Here is a 16,943-nt window from a genome sequence, read left to right as displayed (position 1 = left end):
ATGTGTCAAGCTGCTGGAAATGACAAAGTGGCTTAGGGAGATTGCAGGGCTGCTCTGGATGTGTTTGATCCTGGATTGCTGCTTTTTCTTCAAAAACATCTGCTTGGGACAAGCACTTGAGGAGTCTTGTGACCCAACTGTTACCTGGTTTTTTAATACAGTGGCTTTGTTTTATCCCCTCAGTGTCCTGCTGTTGTAAACAAACTGATGTAAGCAATTAAAGCAATTAAAGGCCTGGAGGTCACAGTATTAAGCGAGAGAAAGTGTGTTTGGAGACCTTAGACCATGGCAGGACTTTGCTTAAAACTCAGTACCTGTAGATGGCCAGATAAAGTAGATTTAGATTCTCCTCTTTTATGTAGTTCTTGCTCACTTTAGCAAAGGTTATAATGTCATGGCCTAGTTGATGTAGTAGTTGAGTCTGAGCTTTGAGGAAACCAAGTGTTCCTGTACTTGTGAGGTGCACTGAAGGAATTTTGGGTTCTGGTTGCTTTCTGTGCTAAAACTCTAGGTGTAATCTTTAATATTTGTCTTTATTTTTTTGTTTTAGTTCTGTTGCATAACCAGGCTAAGAGAACTGTTGTTGCTATCAGAATATCTCGATGCATGGAAATAGACTTGAAAATACCCTGTAATGTCTTTTTGTAAAGTGCAATTCTGAAAACCAGAGGTCTTGGGAGCAAAGTCTTTTGGATCTCTGTGTTCCAGCTCAGTTGAAGAATTGCTGTGTAAAGTATGAGTACAATTAACAAGACCTCCTTTCCTTTGGGTTTTTTTTAAGGATTTGGTAAATATTGAGATGTTTTTGACTGCTAAAGAAGTGGAAGAGTCATTGGAAAGACAAGAGACTATGACTTGCTTGGCTTGGTGTCATGACAACAAATCCAGACTCAGAAAAATGAAGGTATGAAAATGTAACATTCACATTTTGCTAAACTGTTTTCTATACTTGGATTTTGGATAAAGTCAATTTGTTTTAAACTACAGCTCTTGAATGAGGTCTTGTATAAAAGTAAGGACAGTAAGTATAAAACTCTTCTTTAAAGGGAGAGAAAGTTGGCGCTGAACCAGCTCACAGAAATGTCAGACCTGCAACTGAGTGGTGGGTCATCTCATGGATACAAGTGTTGTCTCAACAAATTGTGATCAAATAAAAGAATAATATTCAGTTGGTTTTAGTGTAATTTGCAAACATCTAAATGCAGAGGTATGTAGTGTCTCGATGTGTCTAAACTTAGTAAAACACTAATTCTTTCCATCCTACAAACTCATTTATATGTGAAGGTATCTTGAGTGAGATTAACAGGAGAAATTTCACACATGTTTTTGTCTTAGTATTTTTAAGTGTTGTATATAAGAGGACAAAACTTGAGTAAAGAACTAATTTGCTGTGAGAAGCTACTAGTGAAATGGGTTTTTTTTTTCCAAAAATAAAAGCTGAAATCTAATCAAGTAGTAAACACAGTAAGTCTTGCTCAAGCCATTGTATACAGAATCATAGAATTGCTTGGGTTGGAAAAGACCTCCGAGATCATCAAGTCCAACCCTTGGTCCAACTCCAGTCCCTTTACCAGATCATGGCACTCAGTGCCACGGCCAATCTCAGTTTAAAAACCTCCAGGGATGGGGAATCCACCCCCTCTCTGGGCAGCCGATTCCAATGCCTGATTACTCTCTCTGGAAAGATTTTTTTTCTGCTCTCCAACTTAAATTTAAATACCATGAGCTGCACATGCTGTGTACTTGTTGCTATGCAGTTGGTTTAAGTTTCCTTGTCCCTTAAATGATGCACTTCAAAACATGCTGTAATCCCTTATAGGGCTTGCAGAAATGTGTTTTTAGCTGATATTAACCAAAATCCCTGCCTCCCTCAAAGATGTTTGTCTTACTTTATTAAACTAAGTGCTTTCTATAACCAGAAATGTTTGAGTGCATTTGACAATAAGCAAAGAGTGACGTTTTCTGTCACTCCGGGGCACCAAAATGAGCACGGACCGAAGATGGGACGCAAAAGTAAATGGGCCAGTGATTGCTCTAAAGAAAATGATGAGCTTGTTATGGAAACCATTAAAGGAAAACCAGAATTGATATGTAAACAATATTGCACAATTTATACTGCTAAAAAATCTCCCCTTGTGTAGTCTTAAAATGTTAAGTAATATAAGAAATATAATCTGAATGTCCTTCTTTTTCATCCCCAATCTTCAACAAAAATATATAAGAAAAAATTGCCCCAGCCCCTTTTCAAAAAATAACTACAGCAAAATCTATTTCTGCAAGCCCTACGCTTTTTCCTTTTCATTTTTATTTCCTTTTTTAATCAAACAAAACCAAACCTGAGGCTGTGAGACAGATTTGGAAGAGACAAATCACGATGCTTCTTTTTGAAACACAAATAAAGACTTCTTCTGCTTCTAGTTGCTTAGCTACTCATGAGTGTTAGTGTTCTAAAATCCCAGCCACCACCTTGAAGCAATCCTTACCTAAAGTTTGACCTGTTTGGTGGCCTGGGAAAGCAGTCCTGTAATCCTTACAGATGTGAGCCCTCAAAAGTCAGGTGAGCAGCTGCTGTGGGATTGTTTGGAGGTGCACAAAGTTGGAATGTGCATCATCTGATTGTGAGGACTCTGTTCATGCTGTGACACTTGTCTGCAGAACCATCTGACCATTGGCTTGCACTTCGCTTGAAAATTCATTTGTTTGGCATTTGGGTTTTGAAATGTTTTAACAAAGCAGGAAGTCCTGGGACCCAGTGTCATTAACAATTAAAGAACTTAATCAGTTTTTTGGTAGAAACAAACATATAAAACTCTAAATGAGGGGCTTGTGTAGAATTGGACAAGAAGGTATTTTAGAGTAGTCCTATTGAAAATCTCAAAGTACAGAAGAAATTTTTATTTTCTGCTAAATCTCAGCTTGGGTACAGAAAAATGCATAGTTGGAAAATAATTTTCTGTTCCTTAAACAAGTAAATTTTAACATATGACATTATTCATCATTTTTATGTTCAAATGGATTACTTTTTAAATCTTAAATAGGCATTTGTTGCAATGTGTGCATTAGTCATCCCAGGCAGCTAACTGATAGAAATTTGGAGTTGCTCAAATTCCTGCTGAAGTCACTGAGGAATTTTGATATCACTGTGCTGATGGACAATAAACAAAAGGCAACTATTCATTATTAGCATGGGGGAAGAAAAAAGCATTTGACAAATGGAACAGGGTAACTCAGAGAATGGAGTTTTTTACATGATTCAGAGGGCTTTGGGTTTTCATTGTTTTCTTAAGGTAATAAAACAGTTGACTGTGTCCCTGTAAAGAAGTATAGTGACCTGGGGTTTTGTTGGGGGGAGAATCTTTTCCTTTTTGATTCCACATATTCAAAGTTTTTTTATAGATTTTGTGAACTGGTGATGGAATTTGATTTAAAGGGACACTGTCAACTTCATTAGGCTTCATATTTTACCTTTTTCCAAAAACAGGTAAATGTTACTTGGTTTTCTTGTTTGAGACTTGTTTCCAGCATGGCTTTTAAGATGTTTGACAGAAGAGTGGGATAGAAGCTTGAAGAAAGGGAGGGAGGGAGGGCATTGCAGCAACTCATTCTCTGTGCTGGTTTTTGTTAATATTGGGGTATTTCAAAATGCATTCAAAGACTTGTTTCTTCCTTAAAATCTTCTGGGTACACCTCTCTTGTCTAAATTATCACAAAGCCCCAAACTACTGTTGAATCTACTACTTTAAATTGTAATAATGTACAAAGAAACCACCCTGGTACCCTCACTGGTGTCTCAGGTAATGATGCTTTCAGGCATTAGAAGAAGTTCATCCTTGCTAAATGCTGGAGTTTTAAGGGAGGCAAGAGGAGGAGGGTTTTGTTTGCTTTTAGGGAATTCTGTGCTGATCTTATCCATAGAGTCAGCACTTCAGTCTTTTTGCATGAATGCCTAAAAGCAAGCAAACAAGGTTGCATGTTATTAACACTTTCTTTTTTGTTGTGCACTTGTAGTACTTAACATACCATGTGGTGCAACTTTGGCACCATCTAAGACCCTGTCTTGTCTTTAATCTCAGAGCTGTCTGGAGTTCAGCCTAAGGATTCAGGAGTTCATTGAACTCATTCGACAGAACAAGAGACTGGATGCTGTGAGGTATGAAATTAGGATGCTTTCCAAACAATTTTCTTAACGAGATGGTATTATGCTTCATTAGAAGCATGGGACTATTGTTGTAACACCAAGAATCCCTGCAAAGGATCCTGCTGCTATTGTCATCAGTCTTCAAATTTAAGCTGGGGTTGAATTTTTTTTAAAGGCTAAGTGTTGTTCCACAGATGTGCTTTTTTAAAGAGTTAATATTGTCACTGAAACTCTGCATCTTCTTACTCTTCAAAATCAAGGTTTAGAAAATTAATCTGTTTTAAAAGGCAAATGGATTTTCTGGTGGCATCCTGTAGTATGATGTATGTATTTACCCCTAACTAATTTTCACAAAAAATACTAAAAGGTTAGTGAATCTCCATCCAAAGCTTTAGCACTTCAATTCTGACTGTATTCTCTTCTGCTTTGCTATCTTCATTAAACTTTTTGTTCTGCAAGTTCTGCTGTGGGCCAGGTTCCCCCTTTGTATTGATCCCCAGTTTAGAGTTCTGTATTGCCACGGGAGGGAGAGTGATGAGCTACGTTGGGTTTTCCTGTTCTGAACTAATTCAGTGGGGACTACAGTGAGAAAGTAACTCTGCCCAGTGTGGTGTGAATCAGTAACAGAACTGCAGTCAGACCCCAGCACTGCCTGACTTTGACCACAACACAGTTTTTATGGCAATACCTATAATGCCAGCACATGAAGCAATTTATGCTTCTGAGTTAGTGGTCCTGACTTAAGGTGTTGGAACAATGTTCCAGGATAACACAGGAAACCAGTTCTGCTGAAATAAGTGGAATTTTGATACTTGGACAAGGAAATATGTTGATAATTTGATAAGCAGTGATTTTAGCAGCACCACAAAGTATAGTGCACATGGGCAGGGAGAGAGAACTCACAGCAGGTTCTGTTCTGTAAGAATACTTAAACTTGAGGAGAGATGACAAGTTTATGGCCTGACTTGAAATTTTGCTGATACATCCTGATGATAACACTGTTGCAGTTTAACATTTCTGAGAAGTTGTATTATTAAGGAAGTTGCAAGTCTTCCTGTCTTTAAACCCATACCAGGTTCCAGAAATTGAAAGCAGCAGGAGGCAAACCTGCTTTTTGATCAGAGGAGCACAGCTACAGAAAACATGAAGTATCATAACATACAACAGACTGAAAGCATTCTAGGATATTCCTGAGTCTAAGAGGGAGAAGTTGTCCTGCAGGGTAAAGTTTAGGGTTATTTTCCGTTTTTATTTCCAGGTCCATTCAAATGTATTGCTTTCTTGGAGCTAACTCATAGCATTCCTACTTTGCCCTACTTGCACATAATTATTGTTGCTTTGGTCCCAGGCAATGCAAATGTGCAATCTGATAAACTCCAGCTAATTTTAATGTTAATAAAGACAAAATAAACAAAACCTACATGCTGGCATTTAGATATGTGCACTTACCCTTTGATAGAATTCTTAAGTCCTGAGGAATTGTCAGGTACTTATGAAAAGGATGAAAGAAAAACTCAACTACTTTATCTGTCTTCTGAAGCCCATGGTGCTCTTTATATCAAATGAATACTGTGCCTTTAGCTTTATTCTCCAAGTTTGTTTCTTTGCCAAATGTGCAGTCATGCATCTTAACAATGCTCTAAAAACTATTTTCTCTGAGCTACAGCTTCCTTATGTAGCTTGGAAACCAGAGGACAGGTACAGAGCTGAAATAGGGAAATAGGCTGAGAACTGGGTCAAAGCAGATAAGGTTATTCTGTATTTTATTGTTACTGGATATTTATTTCCTTCTGATCCCTTTTCCACATCAGAACTGGTAAAATTTGCAAGTTGTCAGCCCTCAAGAGGACACAGCACAGTTGGTGTGGAATAACTTGTACTACCACAGCCTCTGAGGTTTAAAACTTACAGCTCCTCTTTCTGTGGCAAAGAGGCATCCATTGCTGGCTGTTGTTAGGGGTGAAGTGTGTAAATTCTTTATACCTGCTGAAATTGCAGAGTGACATACATTTTTACTTGGTAATTACAACTTGCCAATCGTGGCAATACTGCTTTAACTTCATAACCAATTGCAAAATGAAAAGGAGCTACAGAACTCTTTCTGTATCTTAATTCGCTCCTTTTTAACAGGATGAGTTTAGATAATTTCATACATTCAGAATTAAGCATCTCAATGCTTTTTTTCAATAATGTGGCTTAAAAATGTAAGTTGTTCCCATTGCATTCTACCTCGTATCGAAGTAAATAAGGGAATATATTTTGGGAAGGTATAGCATAAATCTCGTTGCTTCTAGCAAACCCTTGCAACTTGTGCTTTTATTAGCTTGCCTCTGTTAAGTGCCTGCAGCAGGATTCTTTCAGTATTGTGTCCATGGTGCAATAAATAGGTCAGGCATCCATTAGAAAGCAGAGAAAGAGGCTGTTTACCAAGGAGTTTCCTGTATGAGTGGAACTCAGGGAACTGACATTTTGTTGAAATGCAGCTGGTGTTTAAATAAGTTTGAAAGCTTTGCTTGCTGCCTGCTGAGAACCTCTGAAATGACATACTGCTTTTAGGTTAAAATTGACATGAACTTTAAAATTATACATCTTCTTTAATAAGTGTTTGAATTTGTGTAGCTTTTTAGAATATGAGTACAAACAGACCTTTCTCTGGGGAACCTTATCAGAGAAACCTTGAAGTCTCAAGAAGATACAAAAACTGTCTTGAATACAAAGAGTGAATCTCTTAAACTTAAGTACACCACAAAGTTCTTTGACTGGTAATCATTAGCCTTTAACTCCCACAGTCTCTTCAGGGGTTTTTGTGTGAAGCTCATACCTATTACAGTAACAATGAATGAATGATGACACCAATTTGACACTTCTGGAGCTCTCACTAATTTCATTCTGGGAAATCTGACAGCTTTCTGCTCTTATGGGATGCCAGAGATACACAAAGTTCTTAGTCAAAAGCTTAACAAAACACTGTGTGCACTTCTTGTTCTGGGAATATTAAGGACAAAGGAGTAAATAAGAATAGCTGAAAAGAAAGTGGCTACAGTCTATCAGTTTAGTCAACTTCTCTCCCACAAGGATGAATAAACAGTTTGTTCCTTTATTTTTAGGGAGGGATGGGCTTGAAGAGGCATATAAAAGTAATAATAAAACTTTTGAGTACTTGGGGTATAAATTTTACTAGTTGTCATAAGGGTCTAAAATAAAGGCATTCAGGCACTGGTCAAAAATCTGAGTAGAAAGAACAAGTTCTTTCTTTATAACACATATGTTTGTGTTCAGTTATTGCTACTGCCCAGTAAATATGTTCATTTTTATATTCAGGCATATGTAGATGTATAAGCTGTACATTGCACACGTGTATCCTTTCATGACAATTTAACATTCCCTAGTGAACTGCAAGTCTCCAAGTCTTCATAAATATTCAAGTACAATATATCAGCTGTACCTGTGTGGGCTGGAGGGACAGACAAAAGATAATGGACTTTGTCCCACAGAGTTTACAGAATCATTCTGGGATTTGAAAAACAATTTTTTTCTACCTATTACTTTGATCCATCACAGAAATGTAGTTAGTGGCTTCACTGATGATCTGCTGTCAGGATTTTTAAAAAAATAACTTCTATAAAAATTTATCCCCTTGCCCTAAGAATACTGACCAGTGTGTGCTAAGGGTGGTAACAACATTGCAGAGAAGCCTTGCAAGGGTCACATTCCCCTCCCAGAGCACAAGGCTTGCACAGAGATGGAAACAGCTGAATGACACAGGGAAGGGGTGAATAATGGCACAAGGGCAAATAAGGTGCTGTTTAAATCTTGTGCATTCACAAGTAACTCAAAGTACTGTTTCTTGCTTCCCAATGTAAAAAAGTGCTTGAGTGCTATGAATTAATGAACTTGCTTCTCCTTTAAAGGATATGTTGCTTCATTTTAATTTCTCTGTGTTGGCTTTCAGTGGATGAAGTTCAGCCATTAGCATGCAGGCTCTGTGGGAAAACTTCCTGATTTTTTCAAAAGAACACAGGAGGAAGGGAAAGGCAGGAGATGAAGACTAACAGAAGGTCACTTGAGGAAAGCTAATTCATTCTGGCTAAACCCAACATGGCCACCACATCCCAGTGTGTTCAGTATTTGCAAGTGATGGAAGTTTTGGATTGCTGAGCACTTCTCATTTGAATGGCAAGCAAGTGTACAGTGATTATGTATTGTACATACACAAAAGTGTTAATTCTAGCTCCTCTTGAGCACACACAGTAACTGTGGCCAGTGTTTGCCTGTCACAGCTCAGAGTCTTCCTACAAACCTGTTCACCTGCTGTCTGTAAGAGCAAATTGCCGTGGCCTGGCAGAGAGAAGGACACAACACTGACAAGGCTGGTGTAGTCTGAAGTGCCACTTCTGTTTTAATGTCCCAGGACACAAGTACCCAGTGATCAGCTCTTTTAAGAGGATTTTTCCCCCTCTTCTCTCTCATGCATGCATGCACAGTGACTTAGCTTAACTGGTACATCTGAATTTCTTGCTTTGCCTAATCTTTGTTGTAAATAGTTCTCTCCTTCAGCTGCAGCTCTGCACCATTATTTTAGCTTTTTTTCAGTGTGTCCAGGCTTCTGAGTCTCTTCCCTCAGGTCACAGGTTTTGTGCTTCTCATAACAGTCATCACCTGGGGAACAATATTTACCTTCCTGAATTGCTCACCCAAAATAGGAAATTGGGTGGAAACAGTGTGTCCCACATAACTTCCATTGCTTCCTGGTTTGGGTGGGAGAGGAAGTGGGAGTACTGAAACACTGCTAAAGAGACTGTTCTCATGGTATTGATGACCTCAGTGAAGCTGTCAGTGGAATTCAGACTTGAAAAAAAAATAAAATTTACCTGCATTTTCTTAATTCAAGCCATGAAATGGGGATTTTGAAAATACTGTCTATTCCTAAAAGAAATTTGGAACTTTAAATAGATTTTAACAAGATTCTTTGGAAGTTAGAAATGAGTAAACACAGCAGAGCACTTGAGGGATGACTTGGTATCCTCCCCATAATACAAACTGTGCAGAACACGCTGCATGGGGAGAACTTGCCTACACTTATGCAATGCCAGAAATTCAATATGATGCTGATTTCATACCCAACCTACTATGCTACATCTGTGCACCACTGAAAACAGGAGCTTTTAGCAGAAATGCTGAACTTAACCACCCACTTTAAAGGCTGGAGGGTTTTCCTGCACTTACACCCCAACTTGAGAATTAATGATCTTGGGAAGACTAGATAGAGTTTCCTACAGGGTTTTAAATTAGTTGAATATCCATATAATCTGGTAATAATTTTGTGGTTTCTTACTATTTCCTGAAAAATATTAAAGTTTGGGGGGTTTTATTTAAAAATTTTTGTGGTAATTCAGTCACTTCTTTAAAATATCCAAGTGTTCAGCTTTGTATGTATCTCTTATAATCTGTGTGTGTTAAAGTATAAAAGCTTTTGGTAAAGATCAACTTTTTTTTTCCCCTGGCCAAAAAAAAGTGCTCCTAACAAGGTGTTTTCTACTGCACTGCCCTGCAATTTCTTGTGATTGCACAGAAGGTGATACTGCCTTCCAGCTACACCCACCCTCCAAAAACCAAATTATACAAAAGTACACATTCCCCTAAATGTTAGCTATAAACAAGGAATATTTTTTAACACTCTTGATGTGTAATGGCTCTGGAATAGCTGATTTTCAGACTATTTATCTCACTTGTGAGTGTATGGCAAAGAGTACCCTGTGTGTTACACTGAACCTGCATGGGCAGACATTTCTTCTGATAATCATTGATCAGTTGTTCTAGTTGTAGATGAGGAAAGACTTCATGCTACACTACCATAAGAATTTCTGGTTTCTAAGAAATTACAGTCTAAAAATGCTAATTCTTAAAGTCATACTTGCATTCCCATTTGCAGGATCTGTTTTTTCAAGCCCTTTAAATGCATCCATCCATCACCTTGTGGAGCTCATATGTTGAGAGCAGAATCTAGAGGTTTTTCTCTGGAGTCTGATGCAATTATGTAATTTACTTAATTTGGAAACAAGGCTGTCTAATCAAGTATCAATTCTGTGTTTCAGACATGCAAGAAAGCATTTCAGTCAGGCTGAGGGGAGTCAGCTGGATGAGGTTCGACAAGTGATGGGAATGTTGGCCTTTCCTTCAGACACTCATATCTCTCCCTATAAGGTAACATCCTGCCTGAACTTCAGGGGTAGACTAATAAAACAGATGTTGCAGGTCTTTTTTCATTACAGGAAAATGCACTGATAACATCAAGATAAATGTTGTTCTAATTTTACTTTCCAAAATCCACCTTTGTAATAGTTTTTCATTTCAGTAACCAGCCCTTGCCTGTACATTAACCCAGGTGGTATTTGTATTGTTACTGTTGGATTTTAATAGTAAGCCAGATTCACACTGAGCTAGGCTTGCCACAAACCCAGCACTGAAGGTGTGTGGGGCTGGGAGTACAGTATGTAAATATACAGCAAGAGACAGAAGATGGGGAAGGACAGATTTAAAAAAGGGACAGTTTTGTTCAATGTAAGAGACTGTGGCCTTAATGCACTGACAGCAGTTCTTAATTCTACTTCTCACGTTACTGTTGTTGCAGTGGTTGGGATGTAGAAAGAAAAACATTATTTGAATGATCTGAAAGCAGCACTTTTGATCCTTAAAATAAGTGTTCGTTTATTTGGATTATGCAAATTAATGTAGGTATTAGTGGTAATAGCTGCATCTAAATTTGAATCAAGCCAAGTAGATGCTGTTTGTACAGACTGAGTTCTGTGGTCATGTGCTAATTCACTTCTTTTTGACTTGGCTTTGGAGACAGAAGGTAGAGAAGAGTTGAGCTGGCAAAGCAGGACAAGAATCCCATGAAAAGCCAAGCCAGTATGTGGCAGTGCCAGTATAAAAATACGTTTTTTAAACAGTTGATGATAAAATAGGTGGCTTAACAAAACACACAAAAAAACTTTCTGAAACCAACAACCCACAGAATTAATGTGAATTTCTTTGCTAATCCCAGAGTCCTAGAAGGATCCTGGTATTTTGCATTCTACATTTGATGTAAGTTATAAACATAAATGATAAATTACAAGACTGTAAGAGCTTATCACAGTTTCAGTAGTTAGGAAGAAATAGGCAGGAAGTAAAAGTCCTGTATTTTGTTCTAAGGGCTTGTTTGGGTGGAATGTTTCAATGAGGGAGAGCAAAGAGAAAAGCTAGGGTTGTTTCACACAGAACCATACAGTTAGAACAAATTCCTCACTGCTTATGGATCTGACTTAAAACGTTCTGGTTTATGGAAGTTATGTTTCAGATCCTCTAATAATTTCCTAGATTAACAGAATCAGAGTGCATGCTTGTTTGGAGGTACCTTTAGTATGCTGATGAGGAGTTCTGTGCATAAATGGTTTCTTAAAATGACTTTAAGTAAATTATTTTTCAATCTGTGAAAAGGTTGGTCAGATCATATCTCTAATCATCTGATTTTTATTAATCCAAGGGAAGAAGCACCTTCTATAACCAGAGAATACAACTTTCTCCAGCTTGTTGTCCTCTTTCAGGACTTCAAGCAAAGCTTTAACATTGTGGCAAAACAAGCTCTTTTCCTTTGATACCCTTTGATGCCCTTTGAACAAGCTTGGGTAGCTGTGGCTTCCCCTGTGCCAGGTTTCTGTGAGCCCAGTGCAGCCTGGCCTTGAACATTAGAATCATCGAATTGTTAAGGTTGGAAAAGTCCTCTAAGATCATCAAATCTAACCATCAACCCAACACCATCACTAAACCATGTCCTCAGCTGCCATATCCACCTGTTCCTTCCTGGGATGGTGACTCCACCGCTTCCCTGGGCAGCCTGTTCCTATGCTTGACAACCCTTTAAGTGAAGAATTTTTTCCTAATATCCAACCTAAACCTCCCCTGGTGCAACTTGAGGCCATTTCATCTCATCCTGCCACTTGTTACCTGGAGGTAAAGGACAACCTTCCCCTGACCTTCCTTTTCTCCAGGCTGAGCCTCTCCAGCTCCCTCAGCTGCTCCTCATCAGACTTGTGCTCCAGACCCTTCCCCAGCTCTGTGCCTTTCTCTGGACATGCTCCAGCACCTCAATGTCCTTGTTGTGAGAGTGGCCCAAAACCAAACACAGGATTTGAGGTGCACCCTCAGCGGTGCCGAGCACAGGGATGACATCCACAGCTTCCCTGGGCAGCCTGTTCCAGTGCCTCACCACCCTCACAGTGAAGAATTTCTTCCTAATATCTGAACTAATCCTGCCCTCTTTCAATCTGAAGCCATTCCCCCTTGTCATGTCACAACAACGTGCGCTTGTCAAAGGTCCCTCTCCAAATCTCTTCTAGCCACTTTAGGTCTGGAAGGTGCTGTAAGGTCTCTCCAGATTGCTTTTCATAGTTGCCTCAAAGTTGCATGCACAGATGACAATATGATAAATATATTATATTGTAATATATCTATATCTATGTGAGCTATGTGATAAATACTATGTAAAGGTAAATAAACATTGTCACTTCTCATGACCAAATGCAGGTGATGGATACAAAGGGGAAGGAGGGCTAGCAGAAGGATTTGGGTCTTTGCCTGTGTTGATAACAAATATATATTCCAAGGGTCTTCACTTCTTACATGACTCTCTCACAGTATTACTTTTAGGGTTCGATATCTCCTTGACCTGTGGGTTTAGTTCTCATTTCCATGAAAAAGAAATCCCTTTAACTACTGTTCCCTGTCTTTTAGGTAATCAGCATTAAAGAATTGTGTTTTATGTAAGCTTTGTCTAAGCTGGAGTTGTGTCAGCTCTTCAAATTGAAATCCTGTTACAAAATTCTGTAAATGTTATAAATACATGTGCAACACTTCTACAGTACTGATGTTGCTTCCTCAGTAGTCCAGTATTCTAGGAAACTAAATGCATGAAGTAACCTTACCAGGATTTGTATACCTTAATTAGAACATTTGGGAGATGGAAATTGAATATTGCACCAGCTGTTTTAAGTAATACTTGATTTAATAAGGTAGTGTTAAAAGGTACTTTCTAAACAAGTACATCCACAGTGTGCATTAGTATGTAACTTCTGTTTTGGGGTGGGTTTGGTCTGGTGAGTTTTGCACAATTTGTCACTCCCAGGCTTTTGCCCTCCAGGACAATTAGATTGAAAACAACTTATAGTTGTGTTGTTTTTTAACAGGATCTCTTGGACCCTGCTCGATGGAGAATGCTGATCCAACAGTTTAGATATGATAACTACAGACTACATCAGCTGGGAAACAATTCTGTTTTTACTATAACACTCCAGGCAGGCCTTTCAGCTATAAAAACACCGTATCCTTTAATGCAGAGTGGAAAAAAAGCCTTGTGGGATTTTTTCTGTTCTATGGATGCTTTTCACAGAGCTCAAATAAGAAATGTGACACTTAAATATTTTTGTTCATTAGTTGTTTAAATGGAGTTTAAATTGGTCTCTGTTAAATTAAGGGAAGATTGCAATAAATGGTGCTATGGTTTATAAAAAAACAAAGGGACACCCAAACAAAATTTTAAGGTGAAATCTACATTGTGTTTGGGTCCTAGGCTGTCTTTCCATGTGTCATAAGTTAGTGAATATGCCTACAAAATTGGTGAGCTGGGGCACAATTATCGTTTTAATGCACTTACACACAAATGTAGTGGCCTGTTTCTATATGAATATTCAAACATATCCTGCATCTTTTGGAACTCACTTGGGTTTGCTGCACATTGTGGTGTGTTGGAGAAGGGTTTGTGCTGCTCTTGTTCCTCGAAACAAAGCAAACCCTTGACTCTTACATGGACACATTAAACTTGATTTAAATGGTCCTGTGCATTCCGTGACCTGGGCTCTGTGGGCACAGCTGATGATCTTTCCATGACATACGCTGGGAAACGAACTGCCCTTCCATTCTGGCAACTCTTCCCTAACTTGCTGTTAACAGACAGTGTTACAAAGAGGATGGGAGCTCAAAAAACCCTGACTGCCCCGTGTGTAGCAAATCCCTGAACAAGCTGGCTCAGCCCCTGCCCATGGCACATTGTGCCAACTCCCGACTAGTCTGCAAGATTTCAGGCGACGTAATGAACGAAAATAATCCTCCTATGATGTTACCAAATGGATACGTCTATGGATACAATGTAAGTGTTGCAATCAGTGACTTATTCAAGTCTAAAATAGCTGTGGTTATAATAACTTTCCAGATCAAAATAGGAGCTTGTAACTGTCAGAAAGCTAGAAGAATAATTCTTGCAGTTCTTTTTTAAAGAGTGTATGTTTAGCTGCTTAAATTGGTCTTAAAGAGGCTAATACCTGACTATATGAATTTATAACATGTAATCAAATGACATTGGAAGTCTTTCCCTCTGGAGACCAATAAAGTAGAGCAAGTAACTTTTGGGGCAAAGACGACCACAGACCACAACGTTTTTTTAAATTAAAGGCACTTTATTTCTGGAACAGTTCCATAATGCTTTGAGTTACTGTTGTGAATGTTTTCTTCTGGTTTCACTCTTTTTCAGTCTCTGCTTTCTATTCGTCAAGATGACAAAGTAATTTGCCCAAGAACCAAAGAGGTCTTCAACTTCTCACAAGCTGAGAAAGTCTACATCATGTAGGGCCGTAAAACACATGATGAAGTGCCGCTGGAATTTTGACACAGTGTATCTTGGCATACCCTGTAAAGGGGGGGGCCTTAATGTGTGGCAAAGAAGCAAAACCTGCCACCTTGGGGAGCAGACCTGTCGGTGGCATTATTGTTTCTTGCGACCAAAGATCAATGAGCAACAATAAACACTCTTAAAAAATTAAAAAAAAAGAAAAAAAAAAAACAAGAAGAGAGGAATTATGACTTAAGTTTGTACTTGAATAAAAAAACCAGAAACAAATTTTGATTGTTAAGGTTTTGTAACATAAGGTCAAAAATTGGACTCTTCTCAAAAGTACTTTCATCTTCTAAAGATGGACACTTGCACTGGGGGAAAAGTTACAACAGATTTGAAATTAAATCCATTTTTTTCCCTCTTTTTCACGATTGTCCAAGACCCTTTTGTTATCAAAGATCTCAGTACTACCAAGATGTTCTCCTTTAAGCTCCTCTTTGCCTTCTTTATGATCCTCTTGTGAAGTAATCCTGAACATGAATGATGTAACTTATTTCTGTGAGAAGATATTTTTGATGTCTTTGACACAAGACTGGCTTCTCTGGAGGATCACCTAGGGACTGGTTTGAAGGAGTATGAAGTCTTTTCCAAACCCAGATATTTTAAGGAGGTTGCATAAGTATCAAGAGGAACTGAGAACATTTCAGGCAAAATCCAATGCTTGTTTAAATGTTCTTTTTCCAGTCTACCATAGTGTTAAAGTCCTTCTAAAGTTATTAGTTATGTGCATAGGGTTCAATATGAAATCATTAGTGCTACTGCCTTATTTCTTGCTTTGAGAATGTACTCACATGACAATGAGCTGGTATTCTTAAGTGTTGGGCGAAGTTTCTGAAGATGCCTTGCAGGATGATTACATAATTTTAGAGTCTAAATAGTCTTCATTACTGAAACCAATAGTTCAATTTTAACAACTGCAGAACACATCCTTTTCAAAAGAATTAAACCATTGTAGTTTAAACAAAACCATATTGTAGAGGTTTGTATTTAGCGCTTATTTTTGCATGTTGATGTTGATTAGCTAATAAAAGATTGTAAATGTAAAACATGTTAATAAAAATTGTTTTCCATTTCTTGATTATATAAAATTAAAAAGCTGTTTTGTCTTTGAATGTGAAAAAAAAATTAACTCTCTTACAGAGGCCTCTCTTAAAAGGGAGTGTTACTTCCAAGTGTTGATTTTCAGTGTTCTGCAAGATTAAAAAACAAAACAAAAACAACAGAAGCAAACAAAAAAGGCCATACAACAACCATAAGTATTGTTCTTCAGAGCATTTCAGTCAAATAACTATTTTTGGTTTAAACTTTTCATATATGAACAGTAAACTCACTTTTTTTCCTGTCTTTTCCCAGAAAACTGGCTAATGTCCTAGAGCCTTTCTGTTAATAAAATGTTGTGGGTGATGGTAGATGTGGGTTTTGCTGTGTGACTGAGAGCTTTAAAGAATGCTAACAAAGCAGAGTCGAGGGACCACAGCCTGTATTCATGTTCAGCACTTAGAGATCACAGATACATCTGAACTGCCTGTGGCAGCTCTTCTGGAGCTGTAGGTGCGGTGGCAGTTCCAGGGGGGTGTGTCTGAAAAGGTTCCATTTTTGGTAGGCATCACCATTGGTGCTTCAGGACAGGTGTGTTGGGACCACTGCAGAGCTGCAGCTTGGCAGAGATCAGCGTTCCTGCCCTGACTGCTGGAAGGGTCTGTTTTTCTTGGTGTTTTCTGAAGTGACATATTTAATGACTCCTTAGAATGTGCCAAGAGTCGGTGGAGGCAGATAATGAGAGAACTTACATCAGTAACTGGAGTAATTTGCTACCAGTTAAGCAGTAACTGGTCTCTTCCTTTCCCATGGGGCAAGAGTTGGAGCATCCTCAGTTCATAAAGAGAGAGGATGTCACCCTGGGGAGCAATGTTACTCAAACCCAAGTGGAACAGCATCTGCATTTCTTTGGGGGACCATTTATAGCATCATTGCAGAAGGGCAAGGACAGCTTTGGGGATGGCAGCCTCGCTTCTCCCTGCTTTACAGAAATGCATGAAAGGCCAAAGCATAAGAAAGAAGCAGTAGATTTTTGTTGGCCCAGAGGAAATGTGTGGT

At 38.6% G+C, this 16,943-nt stretch overlaps 1 protein-coding gene across 2 annotated transcripts in view; it reads left to right on the top strand.

Annotated features, from left to right (window-relative positions):
• The window catches only part of MAEA (macrophage erythroblast attacher, E3 ubiquitin ligase), a 54,900-nt gene extending 38,645 nt beyond the window's left edge, over positions 1 to 16,255 (top strand). For both annotated transcript variants that reach the window (XM_071556974.1, XM_071556975.1), the window contains 6 exons: positions 782 to 904; positions 4,074 to 4,150; positions 10,234 to 10,342; positions 13,366 to 13,499; positions 14,129 to 14,324; positions 14,706 to 16,255. In XM_071556974.1, the coding sequence (XP_071413075.1) occupies positions 782 to 904; positions 4,074 to 4,150; positions 10,234 to 10,342; positions 13,366 to 13,499; positions 14,129 to 14,324; positions 14,706 to 14,801 (735 nt within the window). In that variant the 3' untranslated portion in view covers positions 14,802 to 16,255. The remainder of the gene's footprint in view (positions 1 to 781; positions 905 to 4,073; positions 4,151 to 10,233; positions 10,343 to 13,365; positions 13,500 to 14,128; positions 14,325 to 14,705) is intronic.
• The last annotated feature ends 688 nt before the right edge of the window (positions 16,256 to 16,943 follow it).

This window comes from Pithys albifrons, chromosome 5 (genome assembly GCF_047495875.1).
Source record: "Pithys albifrons albifrons isolate INPA30051 chromosome 5, PitAlb_v1, whole genome shotgun sequence".
In the NCBI taxonomy this organism is placed as follows: Eukaryota; Metazoa; Chordata; class Aves; order Passeriformes; family Thamnophilidae; genus Pithys; species Pithys albifrons.
Note: the sequence above shows the minus strand (reverse complement) of the source record. Positions and strands in the feature narration are given on the sequence as shown.